Below are 19,737 nucleotides of genomic sequence, written 5' to 3' on the forward strand. Positions count from 1 at the left end.
TGCAATACTATCGCAATGTGTGCAGTGCTCCGCTCGATGAGCCCTGGTATCCTTAAAGGTTCATATCGTCGCTTGCGGTGGCTGATGGTTCGGGCGGCTGCTCTTTGGGCCTATTCAGTGGTGCAGAACCACTACGCTTGTGACGGCCGCGTCCAGCAACTACGGTCCAACCTTCCTCCTCTTCACGTTCCTCCAATACCGCTTCGAGAGCGGTCACAGGTCCAAGGCCTCTTCCATTCATCTGGTCATCCTCCTCCTCGGTCATCTGCTTACCGAACTTGAACCCGAAGCTCCTTAGAGTAGGAGCGGGGCTCGGTGAAGCAAACGGTGCTGGCTCGTCGTTGGATGGCGATCCTCGAGGAGGGGTAAAGGTCCCGCTCCGACGACGCGGACTTGACTCGCCCGCGCTTGAAAAAGCGATATTGCGTCGGCGATCCGCCCTCCGCGGGGAGCCGGAGCGGTAGGGAATGGAGAGGGCCGGCCGGATGTACGATGCCATCGGAGACATTACTCGAGGACTGGAGCCGGGCGATGATTGAGACGGCCCCGTATATGGCGAAGACGCCGAGCTCGAGGCGATCGACTTGACTCGGAAGATTCCACCTCGCTCGGTCACATCGCTCTCAATCTTCTGCACCGTTCTCGTGGAAGTCGAAGAGTAGGTGAAGGGCGGCATAGAGCATGTCACTTGACGTTTACGAGGACTACAGGGCCGCTCTTCCCCATCGAGAGTGTTGAAACCCCCTAGGTCGATGACGGACTGGTTGGCAACTTCTTTGAGACGTTTATCGCGCTCCTCACACAGGGTGCGGAGCTTTTCTAGACGTCTTTCGTCCATTAGCCAGTTCACGAAGGCCTTCCAACTCTCCTTTTGTTTCTGAACGCGCTCTGTGGTCTCTTCGTCCAGGTTTACCCCTGGGTGTGTACGAGAATATGCTGCTGCCGATTCTCTGTTACCAGCAGCAATGTCGAACGGGCCAGGATTTGCAGCATGATTGTAGGCTCCGAGTAGTGCTTCCGAAGCCATCAGTGGTGCGGATGATCGCAGATGGAAAGGTATCATCCTCGACTTCACCGTCAGGGTTCTGCAACAGGTCAGTGGGTACCCTTGCAAAGCTTACGAACGGTTCTATCTCCTCGTTGTAGATGCGGACGGGGAAGAAGTGGTTTCCCCTCGGTACAGACTGTCGACCTTGGAGAAATACACGCTTCTCGATAATCTGGTGGCATTAGAAAACCTCCAACTCGGCACTTACCTTTCCCGGCCAGATACCACCCTTCTGCAGTTCGACAAGAACGACATCGTTAAGTTTTGGCGCCCATTTGCGCCACTGCTGTTCCTCGTCACCGTCTAGCCCAAACGTTGCAGGTGCCCCCCTGTGTTGCAGGTGAGGTAGGGGCCGCTTATATTCGGGAGCGCCAGCTGTCTGTGAGCTGTGTGCCGAGCGTAGAACTTACCTGACTCGGATGTGCTGGCCGCGGCGGAAACGCTTGCACTGTCGTCCCTCATCGCGTCATCGCTGCCTGGGCTGTCTTCTAATGTCACTCCGGGACCGGTACCGTTCACGCTACAGCACAGATCGTCCATGCTCTTCATGACCCAATAGCGCTTCACAGCCTCCTCCCACCTAGCCTTTACCACCCCATCGTTAAGCTTTACACCGGCCGCTGCCTCGAATTTAGAGGTGAGTGTCTGGAGGCGGTCGAACGTTTCGTGAGCCAGAAGATCGAGAGCGGCGTCCAGGGAAGATAAGGAGGGTGGGGCAACGCGGCTGAGATCAGCTGAGGTCGCCTTGCGTTTGGGCATGTTGATGTTGATACGCTTGGTGGCGAATGTTCGCGTCGTTGCGTAATAATCGAGCAAGGTGAACGATAAGATAGGCACTACTCCGACATGACGAAGATGTGAAAGCGCGAGGAGGCGTAGCGTCTCTGACGGTGGCGAGGCAAAAGAAGAAGTGGAAAGCGTCGACGAAGGCTTGGTAGTGCGCTGCGGTGGCGGCGGGAAGCTGAGGCAATCATGTGGGGCTCCGGAGACTCAGTTGTGTCCGTTTGGCTCATCTGGCAACCTTCCACTTTGATCTCGACACCTCCGTTATGGGCAAAAAGAAGCTATCGCTGAAGCGTGAGTAGAGGAGGAATCGGACAGTCATTGAACTCTGCAGCCGTTCAGCGTGGCTTTGCTACCACCTCGATTCCCACCAAGAAGGCAAAAGCCAAAGCGGAAATTCCCGATACAGGTGCCAGTAAGGATGTCCAGCACAAGGATGCGCCAAAAGCAGAAAACAGACCTGCCGGAGCAGATCCTAGGACCGAGTCCGCCGGAGCGCATGACGACAGTTGGGACAATGACGAAGCTGTGAACAGGGCTGCCTACCAAGCTCTCGTCGAGAGACTGCAAGAGAAAGGCGATAAGGAGGTGGCCAGGATCACCAAGGCAGTTTACGCGCAAGAGACTGTGCTAACAAGAGCAGTCGATAGAGTTTGACGAGCGACTTTCGCACTCGTTCTCGCACTTGGGCGTCAATCAAAAGATCCTGGATGAAGCCTTCAGACTGGCGATGGAGGAGGATCCCGGCGACCAGATCAAGCCTTTAGAGTTTTCGTCTGCTAGTGCTCAGGAAGACAAGGCTCTCCTCCGACTTTTTGTGGCCTATCGAGTTCTCCGCACGTTGGGATTCACTGAGAATAGGATTGAGGAGTGTATATTGCATGGCCTGGGGCCGGGCGATGGCTGGGAGGAGGCTTTGGACTGGGTAAGCGACAACAACAGAGCTTTTGCTGATGAGTCAAGATGTGGCTACATATAACGGATGAAGAAGCTCAACAATTGACCATACAGGAAGATGTCGAAGGTGAGGAAAGCTAGCATAGGCGCTGACAACTGTTACAGCCGTTGATGCTCCGCTTGTCGACGTCGCGCCTCTTCCACAGGATCCTCCAGTGCCTGAGCGCGAAGAGCCCTCCGGGTGCTCGGCCGTGACCGCCGACGAGGTTTCGCGTGAGATCGAAAAGCCGATATCTCTTTTCCAATCTCTCGACAATGATTTATCCGAGTCTGGGGAGAGCTCCGATTCGGATGCAGACCTTGATCTCAGCAGAGTAAACGAAGACTGGGCGAAGCTGAAGTTGGAATTGGAGTCCTTGAAGGCTGCGTCGGGTGCTTCTAGGAAGAAGGGAAAGAAGAACAAGGGCATTCCTCCCATGGAAACGCCAGATATGCACAAAGTGCGGGGGAAGATGGCTAGACTGGAGAAGGATTACATGTTTAGCCGCAAAGACGCCGGTACGTTGATCCTCGCCTTATCTGCTGACTTCGAGACGCCTTATTCAAGATGCTGAAGTCGAAGCGTGACATCTGCCTGGTCGAGGCCAAGCTTCGGCAGACAACTTTGGACTCTCGTTCGTCAGATGCAGATTTAGGGGCGGCAACGACCCTCAAAACCGGGAACGACAGTTTGATCGACACCCCTCGCCCAGCGAGCGACGATGTTGCCGACGAAGAGGAGGATGACAACATCTTCGGAAACATGCTAGACGAACCGGCCGCAACCGACGAAACGACGTCGAGCAACACTTACATCAGCGTCCGCTCCATGCCGATTCCCAAGCAGTTCTCTTTCACCGGTAACACCCCTAAAGCCATCCTTCAGGCTACAGTACGAAAACTCCCGAAGCAACCTGCGATATCTTTCGCGAGGCTGTCGACAAATGCACGCATCGCTCGCGCTGGGGTGGAGATACGGTGGTCTGCCGAAAAGCGCAGAGTGTGGAGGATGGAAGACCTCGCTTGCGACAGCCCCGAAGAGGCCGAGAACTACGTCTCCACGTTGGCCCTGAACAGCCTTGCATCTACTGGGGACATTCATTGCAACTGGCGAGCTCTGCCGCCGGCGTACCGAGAACTGTGGGAGGAGCTGGAGAAGGACCGAACTGAAGAAGAGTTGAAAGTCAAGCGGAAAGTCTGGCAGACGGTCAAAGGATACGCCGATCAGAAGACCGCAACAAAGGGTACTTCGCTGGAGGGCACCCCGGGCTCTGCAGCTGATGCGCTCTCGCGCACTACAGCCCCAACTTACGACTCAACCGCGAAGGAGGCACACTCTGTCGAGATACAGCGTGCGTACGAGCGCCGCGTGGACACGCCAGCGTACCAGCGGATGCTCAAGGCGAGGCGCACGCTTCCCATTGCCTCTTTTAGAGACGAGATTCTCAGAACAGTCGACCGTTCCCAAGTGCTAGTGTTCAGCGGAGAAACGGGCTGTGGCAAGTCAACCCAATTGCCCGCGTACATACTGGAGAATGAGTTGTCACAAGGGCGACCGTGTAATATCATCGTGACGGAGCCTCGACGCATCAGCGCCATATCACTTGCGCAGCGTGTCAGTGCTGAACTTGGTGATCCCCCTGGGGTCATGGGATCCAAGTCTTCACTGGTTGGGTATTCAATCCGCTTGGAGTCCAAGGTTTCCAGTTCCACTCGCTTGACGTTCATGACCAACGGCATTGCGTTGCGATTGCTCGAAAGCGGTACTGCACTGGACGGGATCACGCACATCGTCGTGGATGAGGTGCACGAGCGGTCCATTGAATCAGACTTTCTTCTCATCGTTCTGAGAGAGCTCTTGAAAGTGCGGAAGGACATCAAGGTCGTTCTCATGTCGGCAACTGTTGACGCGGACAAACTATCAACCTATTTCAATGGCTGTCAATCAATGACGGTGCCTGGTCGGACGTACCCCGTCAATGTCAACTACTTGGAGGACGCTGTGGAGGCATGCGGTTGGCACATCGACGAATCATCCCCGTATGCAATCTGGGATCGCAACAAGAAAACCAATACCAAGCAACTGCAATGGACAGAAGCCGACACTGAGGCTGGGGATTCTTCCGGTGATGAGCAACTCGGGGCTGATCCTACCAAGCTCCAGTCATCGATGTACTCGGCTCGCACCGTCTCCACGGTCAATCTCCTCGACTCCCGGAAAATTCCTTACGACCTGATCATCCGGCTGCTGGAGAGGATTTGCTTTGAGGACGACCAGCTCGCGCGGTACTCGGCTGCATCTCTTGTCTTCATGCCGGGATTGGCTGAGATTCGGAAGCTCAACGACATGCTTCAGTCGCACCCCAAGTTTGGGGCTTCGGGCGACTTTGTCATCTATCCCCTGCACTCGACAGTTAGCTCTGAGGGTCAAAGCGCTGTATTCAACATACCTCCAAGGGGGGTGCGGAAGATTGTGATTTGTGAGTTCCGTTGATGACTGTTCTGTGAACTAATATACTAGCTACCAACATTGCTGAAACGGGCGTCACAATTCCAGACATCACATGCGTCATTGACTCGGGTAAGCAGCGAGAGATGAGGTATGACGAAAAACGACAGCTCTCAAAACTCGTGGAGACGTACATTGCGCGCAGTAATGCCAAACAGCGACGCGGCCGTGCTGGTCGCGTACAGGAGGGTCTGGCTTACCACCTGTTCACCAAGGCTCGGCACGACATGCAACTTGCTGAGCACCCCGTGCCGGAGATGCTTCGATTATCTCTCCAGGACCTAGCTTTGCGAACCAAAATCTTGAAGGTCAAGTTGGGTGACACGATTGATGATGTTTTGACCAAGGCGCTCGACCCCCCTTCATCCACAAACATCCAGCGAGCTGTTCAATGCTTGGTGGAGGTGAAGGCTTTGACGCCGACGGAGGATATCACTCCAATGGGCCGCCTTCTCAGCAAGCTTCCCATGGAGGTACACCTCGGCAAGGTTCTACTTTTTGCAGCCTTGTTCAAGTGTCTAGATCCCGCTCTCACGATTGTGGCAACCCTCAATTCCAAGTCACCCTTCATCACGCCTTTCGGCTTCGAGGCCCAAGCGGAAGCTGCCAAGAAGAGTTTCGTCGTTGGAAACAGCGACTTCTTGACGATCGTCAATGTATTCGACAGCTGGAGACGTGCCGCCGAGAACCGCAATTTTGTCCGCACGTTTTGCCAGCGCAACTATCTCTCCCATACCAACCTTCAACAAATTGAAGAGCTGCGACAGCAGCTTCTGGCGTGAGTGCAAATTGACTGTGTGGCGCTAAAGATCAGCAATCTCATTGATTCGGGCTTTGTAGGCGCCAGTGAAGATGAGAGAAAGACCATAGCCAGGTAAGTGAATACGTGATGACAGCTCTGACCAATAGAGCGAGATACAGTCGCGGCTTCTACACGACCTTTGCACAGGTGCCCTCAGAGTTGAACGCCAACGCAAACAATACCCCAATCCTCGAAGCAGCATTGGCCTCTGGTTTGTACCCGAAAGTGCTTTCAATGGATGCAGCAGGCGGCCTACGCACCCTGACAAACCAACAACCTGTTTCCTTCGTGAGTGAATACGTATCTCTGCGCTGACGGTCAGCATCCGAGCTCAGTCAACTTTAGGGTTCCCAAGTCTGAGTTCGAAACATCCTGCCTCGTATATTTCACCCTCATGCAGTCCAGGAAGCTATATGCCTGGGATACGGGCCCAGTTGATGACAGAGCTCTAGCTCTCCTTTGCGGAGATCTATTGGAAGTTAGGGTGAGCCTGAACTACGTGCACTTTGCTGATTGCAGCTGGCCGCTTCGTCCCTCCAGATCGATCGTCGGCTGCGTTTCCGAATGGAGCCAAAGGCGGCTCTTGCTCTCAAGCTGATGAGAGAGCGGTTTTCGGCCTCGCTCGCGTCACAAATGCGCCAAAAACCACTCTCCGATCGCCAAAAGAAGTGGTTCGAGCTGGGCCTCCGCTTCGTCATGACCGGAGAGTTTGCTGAAGAGCAAAGAGTCGTCGTCGTGTAAACACATACATACACATAGTTAGAATGAAATGAAACGGGGGATTCAATTGCCACTAGGCTGCACATCGTACTTGTTCATCTGCGTTTTGCGCTGGTGCTTGGGCTTGCGACGCACCTTATTCGACCGTGATGGCCTGCAGTTAGCAACCTACTGAGATGCGGCTTACCTTGCACCACCATCTCCTGCACCTCCGTCTGACGATGAGTCAGATGCTTCTTCCTCCACGGGGGCCTTTCCTGTTGGGTTCTTGCTAGACCCACGACAGCAGGACTCCCCATCGTCATCGGACGAGTCAGACTCGGATGATGACTCATCAAACTTTCGAGGCTTGTGATAGATGCAACAAACTACTATGTCAGTAGCGACTAGGAATATACTCACTCTTCGACTTCTTCTTGCCCATGCCTTCATTGTCGATAGTTTCGGACGACCAAGCTACGTGATTCCGTCGGACAGGACCGCCTCGCAGGCGAAGTACACCTATTGATGATGGAGTGCCCTCGCGGCTGTCCGAGGCAGATTCAGCCCCAGAGACGTTGGAGCTGTTGACTGTCAGGGTCCTGGACCCATGAGTGTCTGGATGAGGCTGTTGCGGTGCAGATTCGGCCATGGTAGAGTGTGAGATGGAGAGATCATCAAGGGCGGCGGAAGCAATGTGTACGCTGCAGAACTCCACCTTCGGCTGAAGCCGGTATCTTGCCTCTTAGTCAACCATCTGATTCCTCTTCAACCTCATCAGCTGCAAACCATGTCGAACACTGTGGGTTACTGTGAGCGACGTATCACTGACAACTCAGTTCAAAGCTCCCCAGCTCGAGATCTCGTAGGACGCAACGCATGCAGGGGCTTACTCCAGGTCGGTTCTCCACGGCGGGTACCACCACCCGCTCGCTCGCAAGTACCAGAACCAGGGTCGCAATGTCACAAAGGATATGTTCATGTACCCTATCTTCATTTCTGATGACCCGGATGCCGAGGAGGTTATTTCTTCTCTGCCTGGTCAGAAGCGATGGGGTGTTAACAAGCTTGAAGGGTTCCTGGGGCCGCTTGTCAAGAGCGGTTTGAGGAGCGTTATTCTATTCGGCGTCCCCATGAAGATGAAGAAGGTAGGCAGGATAGCTTCAACCGCTGACGTTAGGACGAGTTTGGTACTATTGCCGACACTGATGACACGCCCGTCATTCTCGCCCTGAAGAAGCTCACAGAGCTGTTCCCTAAGCTCTTCCTGGCGTGTGATGTCTGCCTCTGCGAGTACACATCTCATGGCCACTGCGGAATAATGTCCTCGCTTCCGAACCCCGTTCATTCCGACCAGCCAACTTTGGATGCTGAGGCGTCTGCCCAGCGCATCGCCGAAGTCGCCCTCGCTTACGCCAAGGCCGGCGCGCATTGTGTCGCTCCCAGCGACATGATGGACGGTCGAATTCGCGCCATCAAGACGGCACTTATGGAAAACGGCTACGGCAATCGCGTCACTCTCATGTCGTACTCTGCCAAGTTTGCGAGCAGCCTTTACGGTCCATTCCGTGAGGCGGCGGGCAGTGCTCCGTCGTCTGGTAACCGCAAGTGCTACCAGCTGCCTCCCAATGCTCGCGGCCTTGCCCGTCGTGCCATTGTGAGTGACGATTGAAGTCTGATCTAACCATTTCAGAAGCGCGATGCTGCCGAGGGAGCGGATATCCTCATGGTCAAGCCGACGTTGCCCTACCTGGATATTGTTTCAGACTGTGCGCAGCTTGAGCCCGACCACCCTGTTGCTGTCTACCAAGTGTCGGGCGAGTACGCAATGATTGTTGCCGGAGCCGAAAAGGGTATCTATGACCTCAAGCAAATGGCCTTTGAGACAGTCGAGTCATTCGTCCGTGCAGGCGCCTCTATCATTCTCTCTTACTTTACCCCCGACTTCCTCGTCTGGCTTGATGAGCCCGAGGAGTAGTTGTTCATGAATGCATGCCTGTCATCGTCGTATCAGCTCCCAATCAACCTTGGTACATGGCCAGCCTTCTCCGCCATCGAGTAACAAGCGCCTTTCCGGTACTACTCGCATTTCCCGGATACGCATGCGTTTCGCTTTCCGCTTGGGATCCGCAGGATTCAACGGCACGGCGTTGTCCAGCTCCGTATCGGAAGGGATGACGGATTCGTAACCATGATCTTTCAACGGCCTCGGGGTCGTAGAGGCGGAAGCCGACACGGATAGAGAGTACAGGTGCGTTTTGAGAAGAACCTGTTGAACGCCGAGGAGTGCTTTGGAGACTGCATGAACCAGAGGCGTTGGTCTGGAAGCATCCTCTGGGTTCTTGTAATGCCCCAACGTAAGAGCTGAGAAAAGATCCCCAACACCTGAGAAGTAACCGCGGATGGTAGGGAGGGCAAATGCGTACGTTTCGATGCGGCCGCCAACACACGAGCTCGCGAAACAGACCAGGACATCCTCATCAGGAGACGCGGTATCGACCGCATCATACCAAGGCGGTTGTGTTTCAGGCAAGAGTCTTGTGTACGACTTGGGGGGCGGAGGAACACCCATAGAAGTAACGAGGCCGCCAGGCAAAGGTACCGAAGAAATAACGACGTGCGGCACGCCGTCTCGCAAGTGGAGTGTCTGAAGAGCTTCATGGAGTGACTCCAGCGAGGATATCTGCACGCCAGATAACAGCCTGTAAAGTCAGTAAAACCAGGTAATCGAACTCACTGCGCCTCGAACTGATTCGGCGTTATGATGGTAGCCATTCTCAGCATATCCTGGTAAACTGGAACCACGTCGGGGCTGACATACAGACCCGTCCCAATGTCACCCATTACGGCTGCTATCAGCGTGTTGCGCCCTTGCACGTACGGTCCAGTAGATAGATCAGATCTCCTCGCTCCTTCTTCATCCTCTGTACTTGTGCGCTCACAGCTGCAAGCGCCTCGGCCCCGGGTATGTAGCCCGTAAGCAGGCGAGCGTAGTTGACCAGACCATTCGTCCAGAGTCCTTCAAAGATGGCATCTAATTGCGTTGCGGTGACCTTGTAGCCGTTCGTGTGGCCGTACCCGGTGTGATTGGAGAACTGCACGGTGTTGATTACATCGACATCGTAGCCGAGTAACTGTAGAGGGAACGTCGCTGCACGATTGCCTGTCACATCAGCCTTTTCGCAAAGCGGCCCACTCACCGACGTAGCCGGACACGACATGAGATTGCACGGACAGCAAACGTGTGGGGTCTGCTCCAGGCATAGTCACGACGGCCGAAGATCTGATGAGGCGAGAGGGAAAGAGGGGGCGTAAAGTCGTGACCACGGCGTGGTCGCCGTCGGTCCCGACTCATATCTCGGTGCATGGAGTCAATCGTCCAGGGCCCAGCGGCGGTGGCCGAAAAATGACACGATATTTCGGTACGACGACTTGGGTCGACATCGAAGGACTCTGCAATGATAGTCCCCTCGAAGACACCCTGCACCGGACGATACATGCAGGATCTACTCGAATCGAAGTAGCAATCGGGGTGTTTGCCCGGAGCGGCATACAGTTACGAACCGTGGTGGATCTTCTACACAGAAACCGACCCCTGTCAACCAGTAGTGAACGCAACAGTCATCCGGTTCCTCGCCCTCATGTCACATATACAGCTAGCCCTGGCGCTGGCCTGTGACGTACCTGGGGCCATCGTCCAGCTAAGGGAGCCGGGAGAGGTAGAAAACACCCGCATATCGACGGACTGCACGTTATCCTACAGGCTCGCCTTCGTATGGCATAATAAGGCTTAATCAGGGCCGTTCTGTCAAATGTGGTTGGATTTTTGGTCTCTGTAAATTTGATCCCGTGAGAGCCTTCCTCACGCCCTCCCATCGCCCGCCCCTCTCCGGCCCCCTCGCAGGCTGACCATACCGTGCCCCTCTTCCTCCTCTTTCTCTTCATCGACAACCAGGACACTCATCCCAGTGTCCGGACTTGTTACTTTTCATCTCCGATTCCCTCCTCAAAATCGGCTGGTGCAGTCTCTATCGACAACTGAGATCTGCCGTCGACGATAAGTCCGCCTTTCGACTAAAAAAGTTTGTCTTCCCCATATTCTTTTGTGGACCGACAAACCCTTTGCTCGCCATTCCCTCTGGTCGATACAGTCAGCCAGCCTGCGTAGCAACAGACCCCTCGAGATCTCTCTTTGTCGTCTCGCCGAATTCTTCACCCGTCCGACATCGGTAGTGTTTGGAATTCCTGCCCCTTTGCCCATCTCCTCTCGCGTAATCTAAACTCCCTTGGTTTTCAGCGCCGGTCCCTCGTCTCGGCCACACATACCCACGCAAATGAGCAAGCCCTCGTCGACTTCCGACAAAGCTCCTAGCCAAGCCCCTGCTAACGCGTCTGCCTGGTCCCGGGGTCCTCCCGCGTCCAACCCTTCCTCAAACGTGGCTTCTAGTTCCCCTTCGCCGTCGAATGACGCTCCAGGTTCCAACCCTGTCGCCATCGGCAAGAAGGGTAGTTTGATGGTTGGCGGCAACAGTGACGTGCCCAGAGGTCAGCCCCAGCGCCTCCAAAATGCTGACAACGCAGGCAACCTGGCTTTCGGCACAGTCGACTCTCCTAATCCTCTTTTGTCCTCGTCCCCGGCCGCGCCGTCCACCACGGGTGGCCACCTTGCGGATGCCGTCAAGTCTTTCGGCTCGATCGATGCGGAGACGACCGCCACGGGATCTTCGATGATCCGCCCTCCCCGAAGGACCAGCGGCTCCACCCCCGCCGACGCCCCTGCTGCCCGCAAGAAGTTGGACGTTCACTCCCTGTTTGCCGGGAAGCCTCAGCAGGCAGGCTCCGGCTCGTCCATGTCTCCCCCTCCTCAGCAGGGCTCTCCCGCCGCTCACGATCGTCGTCAATCGCTTGGTCAGAGCTCTTTCCCTTCAAATGGCATGCCTTACCAGCAGATGCCGGGTCAGCCCCATCTCCGCCCTCCCCAGGGCATGCAGGGACAGCCCCGCTCGCCTGTGATGGGAGGTCAACCGCAGTTTAATCCTCAGCAGAGCTTCCGTGTCCCCCAGAATCAACAGCAGGCTGTCCGTCCGGGTAATGGCCCTATGGGTGTGCCCCGCCCGATGATGGGGCAGCAGATGCCGTATGGCATGCCCTACAACCAATCGCCTGGTGGCTACCAGATGATGCATCCTCAAGGCAACTACTACGTGAGTGGGCTGACTGCACCGGTCACTGACCCGTCTCAGTATGGTGTTTCTTACGAACAGAACCAATATGGTATGCCTCAACAGTGGATGCCTCAGCAACATTCGCCCAATATGCCTCTGTCTCCCCGGTCGGCGCAGGCCCAACTGGGACAGCCTTCCCCGACCCCGCCGAACGCCCAGCTTCCTGGCAGTGCGGGTGGCAGTCCCATGCCCACCCCTCCTAGCCGCCCGCAGAGCTTGGTCGGTGGGCAGTCCACCTCCTCGCCCATGCCTACGACCCCTTCTCGTCCTCTGCAGCCCGGAACCCCTTTCACGCCTCAGGCCCCCGCTCCGCAAACTCCTGGGCTTTCTCCTGGTGCTGCGGCTTTTACACCTCGCCCCAAGCAGGTCATTAAGATCGCCCGACCCGATGGAACTCCCGTCAATCTTTCGGAAGAGGCTGCCGCGGCCAAGGGTCCCACGGCTAGCAGCACTCCCGAGACTCCCGAAGAGCCGCCCAGGAAGAAGATGCCCACTCTCCCAGTTCTGGTTCGCATGGAGTCTGAGGAGCAGAAGAAGGCACGCCTCGCTGAGGAGGAAAAGCTGAAGAAGATCAAGGAGCAGGAGGAGAAGGAGGAAGCTGAGCGCAAGGAGCGCAGAGAACGCCGGGAGAAGGAGGAAGCTGAGCGCAAGGCCAAGCAGGAGGAGGAGGAACAGATGGCTAAGGCCGCCGAGGCTGCCAAGCAGGAGGCCGAGGAGGTCGTCGAAGCCGAAAAGTCAGCCGAGGAGCCCAAGCCCGCGCTTACCGACAAGGAAAAGCAGGATGAGCTGCGGCGCAGCCTCATGACCCCGGCTGCGTCTGTGGTTTCCTCCCCCCTTGCTTCTCCCGCACTCGCTGCTGCTGGCTTGCCGGCTAAGCCTTTGTCGGCGCTCAACCCCGCCTCTGGCTCCCGTCGCCCCACCCCGAGCTCGCTTGACATTAAGAGCACGCCGTCGGCGCTCTCATCCGCCAAGCCTATCGAGAATTTGGGTTCTATCGAGTACCCCGCGTCTGTCAAACCGCAGAGTGCTGAGCTCAACGCCAAGAGCGAGCCGGGCAAGTTCCGCTATGACCGCGATTTCCTGATGCAGTTCATGGAGGTCTGCAAGGACAAGCCTGACAGCCTCCCGAACCTTGAAGAGATTGGCCTCGAGGCGGATACGTCAAGCGGGTTCGGCCAGTCTCGCCGTGGAAACCGTGGGCCCATGGGCTCTTCTAGCCGCACCGCACCTGGACTTGGGATGCCCATGGGCAGCGGACGCCCATTCACAGGCAACCCTATGGGATCCTTCGGCTACTCTGGACGCCAGGGTAGCAGTGGTGGCATGCCTCGCCCCCGCAGCGGTCCCTCTGGTGGCATGCACATGTCGAGGCCGCCTCGCGGCAGCAGCGGACGTGGTCACCCCAGAAAGCCCCAGAATGAGCCAGACGTTGCTCCTCTTCAGGTCTCCGCCAATGCATGGGTCAATGCCCGCTCTGCTGGCACGGATGAGAAGTCGCCCGTCTACATCGAACGCAAGGTCAAGGCTCTTCTCAACAAGCTTACGGAGGAGAAGTTTGACTCTATTTCGAAGCAGATTCTGGAGTGGGCCAACAAGTCTCGTGAGGAGACCGACGGCATGACCCTCAAGCTTGTCATCAAGCTCGTATTCGAAAAGTCGACCGACGAAGCTCATTGGTCTGCCATGTATGCCAAGCTGTGTCGTCTCCTGTTGGACCAGCTCGACCCTGCGGTCACCGAGGTCATCGATGGCAAATCCGTGTCGGGTGGTAGTCTTTTCAGGAAGTACCTTCTGGGGCGCTGCCAGGCCGACTTTGAGGCTGGCTGGAAGGCGAGGGAGGAGGCCGCTCTTGCGGCAATGTCGACCAACGAGGCGGATAAGCAGGCAGCCGCCCAGTCTAACGAGGGCGACGCGCCACTTATGAGCGATGAGTACTACGCCCTGCAAAAGGCCAAGCGTCGAGGGCTTGGTCTTGTTCAGCTCATCGGAGAGCTGTACAAGCTTGAGATGCTGTCTAGGGGTGTCATCCGTGAATGTCTCGTTCGCCTGCTGGGCAACGTTGAGAAGCCGGACGAGGAAGACCTTGAGTCCACCTGCAAGCTTCTCACCACTGTCGGAAAGCAGTTTGAGGCGTCTTCGACTCAGCCTCTGGACCCTGTGTTCGATCGCCTCAAGGCCATCGTCAAGAACGACAGCATCTCTTCGCGTATCCGCTTCATGGTCATGGACGTCATCGACCTCCGCAAGAACAAGTGGCAGTCTCGTAAGGAGGTCGTTCCTACCACGATCGCGCAGATTCATCAGCAGGCTGCTCGTGAGAACGCTGAGAAGGCTCAAGCCGCTCGCGAGTCCATCTCTCGTGGTGGCTCTCGTGCCGGCCACTCTCGTCGCGAGGGACCTCAGCCTGGCGAATGGCAGTCGGTTGGAGCGACGGGTCCCCGCCCTCCTCAGCGCCCCACCGATTATTCTAACCTCGGCCGAGGCGTTAGCTCTGCCGGAATGGCGGCCGCGCCCACTTTTGGCCCGTCCGGTGTGTTTGCTCGCGGCAAGAAGGGCAGCGCCTCGGGCAGCACGCCTCCTCTCTCCCGCCATTCTTCCACCACCAACATGTCAAACATGTTCAACATTCTGAATGAGACCGGCGATAGCGCGGGTGATGCCGCCGAGGCTCCCCAGCGTAAGAAGCTTCAGCTTGCTCCCCGCACGAAGCCTCTTCCGTCGAAGGAGGGCTCCGACGAGGAGTCTGAGGGTGAGGGCGAGGTTGAGATGACTGAGGAGGCAGCCAAGAACAAGATCAAGATGGATGCTCAGGAGCTGTGGGGAGAAAAGGACTCAGGTGGCTCTCGCAACCCCGAGGATATCGTCGAGTACTACAGGGCTCTTCCTTCCGAATACCGCCACTTGCTGTCCGAGAAGCTTTGCGATGACGTTTTCCGTATTGCCAAGCTTCGTGACGCGGAGGTCGTTGCCAAGGGTTGGTCGGCTGCACTCAAGGAGAACGCGGCCTCGCTGGACGATTTGAAGAAGGGCCTGGAGGGTAGGATGCCTACGCTGGACGATGACGCTATTGACTTCCCGCAAGCCTACAAGGCGATCGCGACGATCATGCGCAGCCTGGACCTCAATGCCGAAGACATTGACGCTTTGGTCGCTATGATTGACGTCTATGGGGAGCCCAAGATCACGCCAAAGATGAAGCTCGAGAAAGCGCTGGGTCAGGTGGACGAGGAGGCTGCGTCGGCTTGAGTTCATCTCGTCTTACTTTGTATACCCCGCTCCAAGCAAACCCAGCATGGACAGCATATATCTATCCAGTCGCCGCATCCATCGACTACAAATTGTCCTTTGTCTCGTCTGATTCTGTGGCCTCCAAGACTTTCGACCATGTGTTTCGCCTTTGTTAGATGGATCCAGACTCATAATGCATGGCTTCACCGTACCGTTGCATCACGGAATCAGAATTCCGTGGCCACCACGTCGTTGGCCCTCCACTTTCCCCGTCCACCCCGTGTTTGACAACATTCTGACAGGCAACATATCCGCCGAACATGGTCCCACAGAACTCAGAGAACAAGCTGCGCTGGGTTGTCGCTGCTGGTGCTCTTGCTCGCGTCGCCCTCTTTACAGCAGCGCCGATACGGGGGGCGTTGGAGCGGCGGCCGGAGTTGACATCGCCGTCAACGTCGTACCGGAGTTGTGAGTTTGAGGAGCTCTCGTCCTCACTAACAATCAGTAAAGGAGGGGGTGTTCCTGGAGCAACACGGGTTTGACCCGTATGGAGGAGGGGTTTTTTATCACGTATGCTTGGGGATCTCCCGCTTGGCTAACATCAGTCCCCACTACAGCTTTTCTTGTTCAGCAAAGTCATCCCGATCACGTCGTTGACACTCACGGCCTTACTGTGGACGGCAGCAGACGTTGCCGCTGCGATAACTCTTGTAGGAATATGGAGGACCAAGAGTGCTGGAAGGCAGAGAGATTATCTGGTCGCGCTCATGTAAGTCCTCCGGCATGCCTGACTGATGATCCAGCTACCTCTTCAACCCGTACACCCTGGCCACATGTATAGCTAGATCAACGACCGGGCTTGACAATCTTGTCATCCTTTGCGCTATAGCCAGCGCATGTCAAGGTATTTTGCACTGTCAAATCTGACTGACACTCAGGTGCCGGCATCCGATCGATGATGTGGCTCTCAGTCGCTACCAGCACCTCAATGTACCCCGCTCTGTTACTCCTCCCACTCTTGCTGGTAGTCCGAAAGGCTGTAGGAGCAACGCCTGCGCGCCTGTGCTTGTTAGCTTTGTCTTTCATTGCGAGCGAGATCGCTCTGGCTCTCGTGAGCGTGGTCATGTTCGGAGCGCAAGGCCTTCAGAGGTCTTGGGGTTTAACGTGAGAATTTGCCCCTTGTAAATGCTTACTTTAGTTTGGGCGTCATCGACCTGACACCCAACGTCGGGATGTGGTGGTACTTTTTCAATGAGATGTTTGACCACTTCCGACCCTTCTTCAGAGGCGTGTTCCAGGTGAGCTTGTAAACTCGGCGCGTGGCTCACGATCGCAGCTGCACTTACTCATCTACATCGTTCCTCTGTGCCTTCGGCTGCCAGACCCACTTCAGGTCGTGCTCATTCTTGTTGGTGCCATAGCTACGTGGAAAAGCTACCCAACTTTGGGCGACATGGCCTTGTGGGCTGGTCTGTTGGGCTGCTTTCCCGAACTAGTGCAAAGTGAGTGCTCCGTTAGGCAGAAGCTTACTCACAGATCTTCGACACCCTCTCTTCTCTCTGACTGTACACCTCTACACCAGCATCCTGCTGCCTTTACTGCACTCGTTATGGCTGCTGACAGGGTCCGGCAATGCCAACTTTTTCTACGCGGCCACCATGGTCTATGGCCTCAACGCTACCCTCGCTTTAGCAGACGTTTTGACCGCGGTCATCTCGCTGGACATCAAGCATCGCTTGCGGACGTTGTTGCACCCGGCAGCCGACCCAGTCGTTATCATTCAGATGAACAATTTGGAGTAGATATACAATGACATAAGCTCTAGATAAACGCCCAAGTTAATGAAATAGTGATGACAAGGAAATGAAATGGGGGTATGCTTGTGCTCCATGCAGAGTTCGTGATGTTAGAGGAATCGTCGGCACCAGTGTGCTGGGCAATGTTGACAAAGTTGGACCCGCACTTGGCGTTGATCGCCGAGGCTGCGTTATTAATGGTGGTGATGTTTAAAGAGGCAGACATGTCCGTCGACGTCGTGAGATGGTTCATCAAGAGTTGTGAACAGGGTGAGCAAGTGGGGGTGGACGAAGGCGGAAGGCTGCGGTTAGCGAAACACCGAGTTCAGACTTACATGTTACCCGATGGCAGTTTCCACAAGTACAAGTCGTCGGGCTTGGAGCTGGCCAACGCGTCGATGTAGCAGTACACTCCCGTCTCTGGGTGAACCAGTGTTGCCGCTGTTCGCATTACGTGATAATTGCCCAGCCCGCGACGCGCTTGCATGACCACACCAGTATTGCTCTGGTCAGAGCCACAGTTTTGCTTCCTTCTCAAATCTTTCGCGAAATCAGTCATGTAACCATCACAAGTATCCGCCGACGGCTGAGGAGAGCCCGTGTAGGCGATGAGATCGTTGAGGTATGTGTAGTTGTGCGTTTGCGCCGCTGCCTGGATCCTGGAATTGAAGCCGGATGAGGTCGTCAGGAGGAGCGAAAAGGGAAGGCATGATATGAAGTTTGGGTTGGATATCATTCCCAGTAGGAAGCCCAGACATTCCGTCGGCAAAGCGTACGACATACTCGTGTCGAATGGCTGGGGCGCGTTTGGCGGGGGACTCGAAGGCGGACTTGCGGGAGCCTTCGGCAGGTTGCTTGTCGCCCTCGCCTGGTTACTCGAGGTGGTGATGGACAGCAATATGCTGGAGTCGACTCCTCCACGTAGAGAAGCACTGGGCAGGACAGCATCGAGACTGCTAACGGTAGGTGAGACATTGTTTCTTCCGTCGTCGCCGTCGTTTTGTCGGGGTGAGACTGATCGATGGGCGTGGGCGCTTATTGAGGAGAGGAAACCGATACCAATCACCAGCCAGGTAGCCAGTGCCAGTGTCGGCAAGCGCATGGCTACCCCGGGACGGCAGAAGGTGAGGAGGGGGTGATGCCGTCGGAGAGCTGGCAGTCGTGAAGGCGGAACGGTGTGGAGCGAGAGGATTTGAGAGGAAAGAGTAGTTGTAAAAGTCGAGCAGTTCTTGAATTACCTGTCGCTCATTTCATAATTGTGTCTGTGGTGAGCGGCGCCGTTACAGACGGACGTAATGAGCACAAGATACCTTGGAGATTCCCTGCTGGCCCTTCCGTACGTGTGTCGCCTGATGCCGTTTTGGGAACCAGGACGCAACACTTTACTGGGATCCTGGGATCACTGCCTGTTACCTTACAGACTAGCATCTCTAGGCACTCGTAAACAATCAGCCCTCCCTGCAACGTAAACATCCCATCTTTCGACCTTTCCATGCCGCACCTTTTTGCAGGCGCAACACACGACACACATCACATCATCCAGCGTAGCCAGCAGGGTCAGGCGGTCAGGCAGCAGCATTGGTCGTCGAAGAACGCCGCAGGTGGTCATTGGCAGGGATGCACGGGAAACGGGAGGTCATAACTGAAGGAGTCAGCTTCGTCGGCCGCCTGAACTACAGTTCAACGTGTTCCGGCCAGGCACTCTCGTACTGATGGACTGCTTGCGCGGAGTCGAGGCCCATCCCGCACAGGGTTCAAACAGGGTCGGCCCGGCAGAGAGGCGGTTGGGGACAGGCATATCGCAGGGTTCTCGTCAGAGCCCCTGACCGTCAGGGTCCACAAACGATTGGCCTGGTCTGAGGGCTCTGGCGCGGCTACTGCCAATGTTGTCCAAGTACAGGCGGCGAAGCGCCTTTGCATCTGACGCAGCTATCCAGTGCAGTGGTTTACGTGAGGGGGTGGTTGCAAGAGTATCGAATGCTGGCAGGACAGTCTTCGGTCTTCGTGTTACTGTTCTCTCCAGAGCGTGTTGGCTGTATGGAATCACTCAGTGCCCCGCATCGTGGGCCGCCCCGTGCTCCTCTTGCGGGGGGGCCGCTGCCCAGAGCGCCTGGTTGCACTGCGGCCATCCTGTAAGGAAGAGAGGAAGAGCCGCCCACTTCGACCCCTAGGCCCTGAACCTTTCCGGTCCTCGGCAGCATTCAGCCTGAGAACAGCCAATAGTGCTTAGGCATATTTTCGATCTGACAGGCGCGACATGCTCGACAGCCGCATTGAAGGCAAAAGATATTTAGCATGCTCCCGAAACGTTGTTGGAACCGTGTCCCCTACTTGAGCCGCCTAATGAGCAAGCCATCTGAGCCGACGTCTTGAGTCGCAATCAGTGTTGCCATCTTGGCTGGGAACTGTACGATGATTACAGTATGAGCCGCTGTGGCTGCAGCGTGCTTTGTCGATCACCCGGCAAGAGGCAAGAGAGTGAAGCGTTTGCGGGAGGCCCATGGCGAACGTCATTGAATACCGTACTTCAGCTGGAGACACGACTTGTACACATTCGCGGTCGCAGCGGTCCGGAGTCATTGCAGAGCCCTTCCTAGCTCCTCCGGCTGAGCTCTGAGAAACGGCCGCCTTGGGAAGCAGTAAGGTCACAGTTAAAACAACAGGTGCTGCAGGCGTGGAGGCTGTGCGAGAGAGCTCATTTGCCTCTTCGC

General features: G+C 56.0%; 7 protein-coding genes across 7 annotated transcripts; 3 read left to right on the forward strand and 4 right to left on the reverse strand.

Moving 5' to 3' along the window:
* Positions 1-52: 52 nt before the first annotated feature.
* Positions 53-1,807, reverse strand: A1Q1_06067 (uncharacterized protein; the record flags this gene model as incomplete). The annotated part of the gene is made up of 4 exons (XM_014321276.1): positions 53-1,085; positions 1,126-1,208; positions 1,257-1,351; positions 1,459-1,807. The coding sequence occupies 4 exons, from the start codon at positions 1,805-1,807 to the stop codon at positions 53-55; spliced, it is 1,560 nt and encodes a 519-aa protein (XP_014176751.1).
* A 290-nt stretch (positions 1,808-2,097) lies between these two features.
* On the forward strand, positions 2,098-6,819 carry A1Q1_06068 (ATP-dependent DEAH-box family RNA helicase, Prp16p; the record flags this gene model as incomplete). Its single annotated transcript, XM_014321277.1, has 12 exons — positions 2,098-2,125; positions 2,166-2,419; positions 2,475-2,756; positions 2,843-2,855; positions 2,894-3,286; positions 3,412-5,247; positions 5,289-6,054; positions 6,124-6,150; positions 6,198-6,366; positions 6,424-6,432; positions 6,479-6,562; positions 6,619-6,819. The coding sequence occupies 12 exons, from the start codon at positions 2,098-2,100 to the stop codon at positions 6,817-6,819; spliced, it is 4,062 nt and encodes a 1,353-aa protein (XP_014176752.1).
* Positions 6,820-7,174: 355 nt separating this feature from the next.
* Positions 7,175-7,429, reverse strand: A1Q1_06069 (uncharacterized protein; the record flags this gene model as incomplete). Its single annotated transcript, XM_014321278.1, has 1 exon — positions 7,175-7,429. One exon carries the CDS (start codon positions 7,427-7,429, stop codon positions 7,175-7,177), a length of 255 nt encoding a protein of 84 aa, XP_014176753.1.
* Positions 7,430-7,567: 138 nt separating this feature from the next.
* A1Q1_06070 (porphobilinogen synthase) lies at positions 7,568-8,755 on the forward strand (the record flags this gene model as incomplete). Its single annotated transcript, XM_014321279.1, has 4 exons — positions 7,568-7,579; positions 7,647-7,904; positions 7,958-8,434; positions 8,474-8,755. The coding sequence occupies 4 exons, from the start codon at positions 7,568-7,570 to the stop codon at positions 8,753-8,755; spliced, it is 1,029 nt and encodes a 342-aa protein (XP_014176754.1).
* A 21-nt stretch (positions 8,756-8,776) lies between these two features.
* A1Q1_06071 (bud site selection-related protein) lies at positions 8,777-10,041 on the reverse strand (the record flags this gene model as incomplete). Its single annotated transcript, XM_014321280.1, has 4 exons — positions 8,777-9,460; positions 9,515-9,525; positions 9,659-9,928; positions 9,978-10,041. The coding sequence occupies 4 exons, from the start codon at positions 10,039-10,041 to the stop codon at positions 8,777-8,779; spliced, it is 1,029 nt and encodes a 342-aa protein (XP_014176755.1).
* Positions 10,042-11,111: 1,070 nt separating this feature from the next.
* Positions 11,112-15,248, forward strand: A1Q1_06072 (eukaryotic initiation factor 4F subunit; the record flags this gene model as incomplete). Its single annotated transcript, XM_014321281.1, has 1 exon — positions 11,112-15,248. One exon carries the CDS (start codon positions 11,112-11,114, stop codon positions 15,246-15,248), a length of 4,137 nt encoding a protein of 1,378 aa, XP_014176756.1.
* Positions 15,249-17,357: 2,109 nt separating this feature from the next.
* A1Q1_06073 (uncharacterized protein) lies at positions 17,358-18,128 on the reverse strand (the record flags this gene model as incomplete). Its single annotated transcript, XM_014321282.1, has 1 exon — positions 17,358-18,128. One exon carries the CDS (start codon positions 18,126-18,128, stop codon positions 17,358-17,360), a length of 771 nt encoding a protein of 256 aa, XP_014176757.1.
* Positions 18,129-19,737: the final 1,609 nt, after the last annotated feature.

This window comes from Trichosporon asahii, assembly GCF_000293215.1.
Source record: "Trichosporon asahii var. asahii CBS 2479 unplaced genomic scaffold scaffold00075, whole genome shotgun sequence".
NCBI lineage: Eukaryota > Fungi > Basidiomycota > Tremellomycetes > Trichosporonales > Trichosporonaceae > Trichosporon > Trichosporon asahii.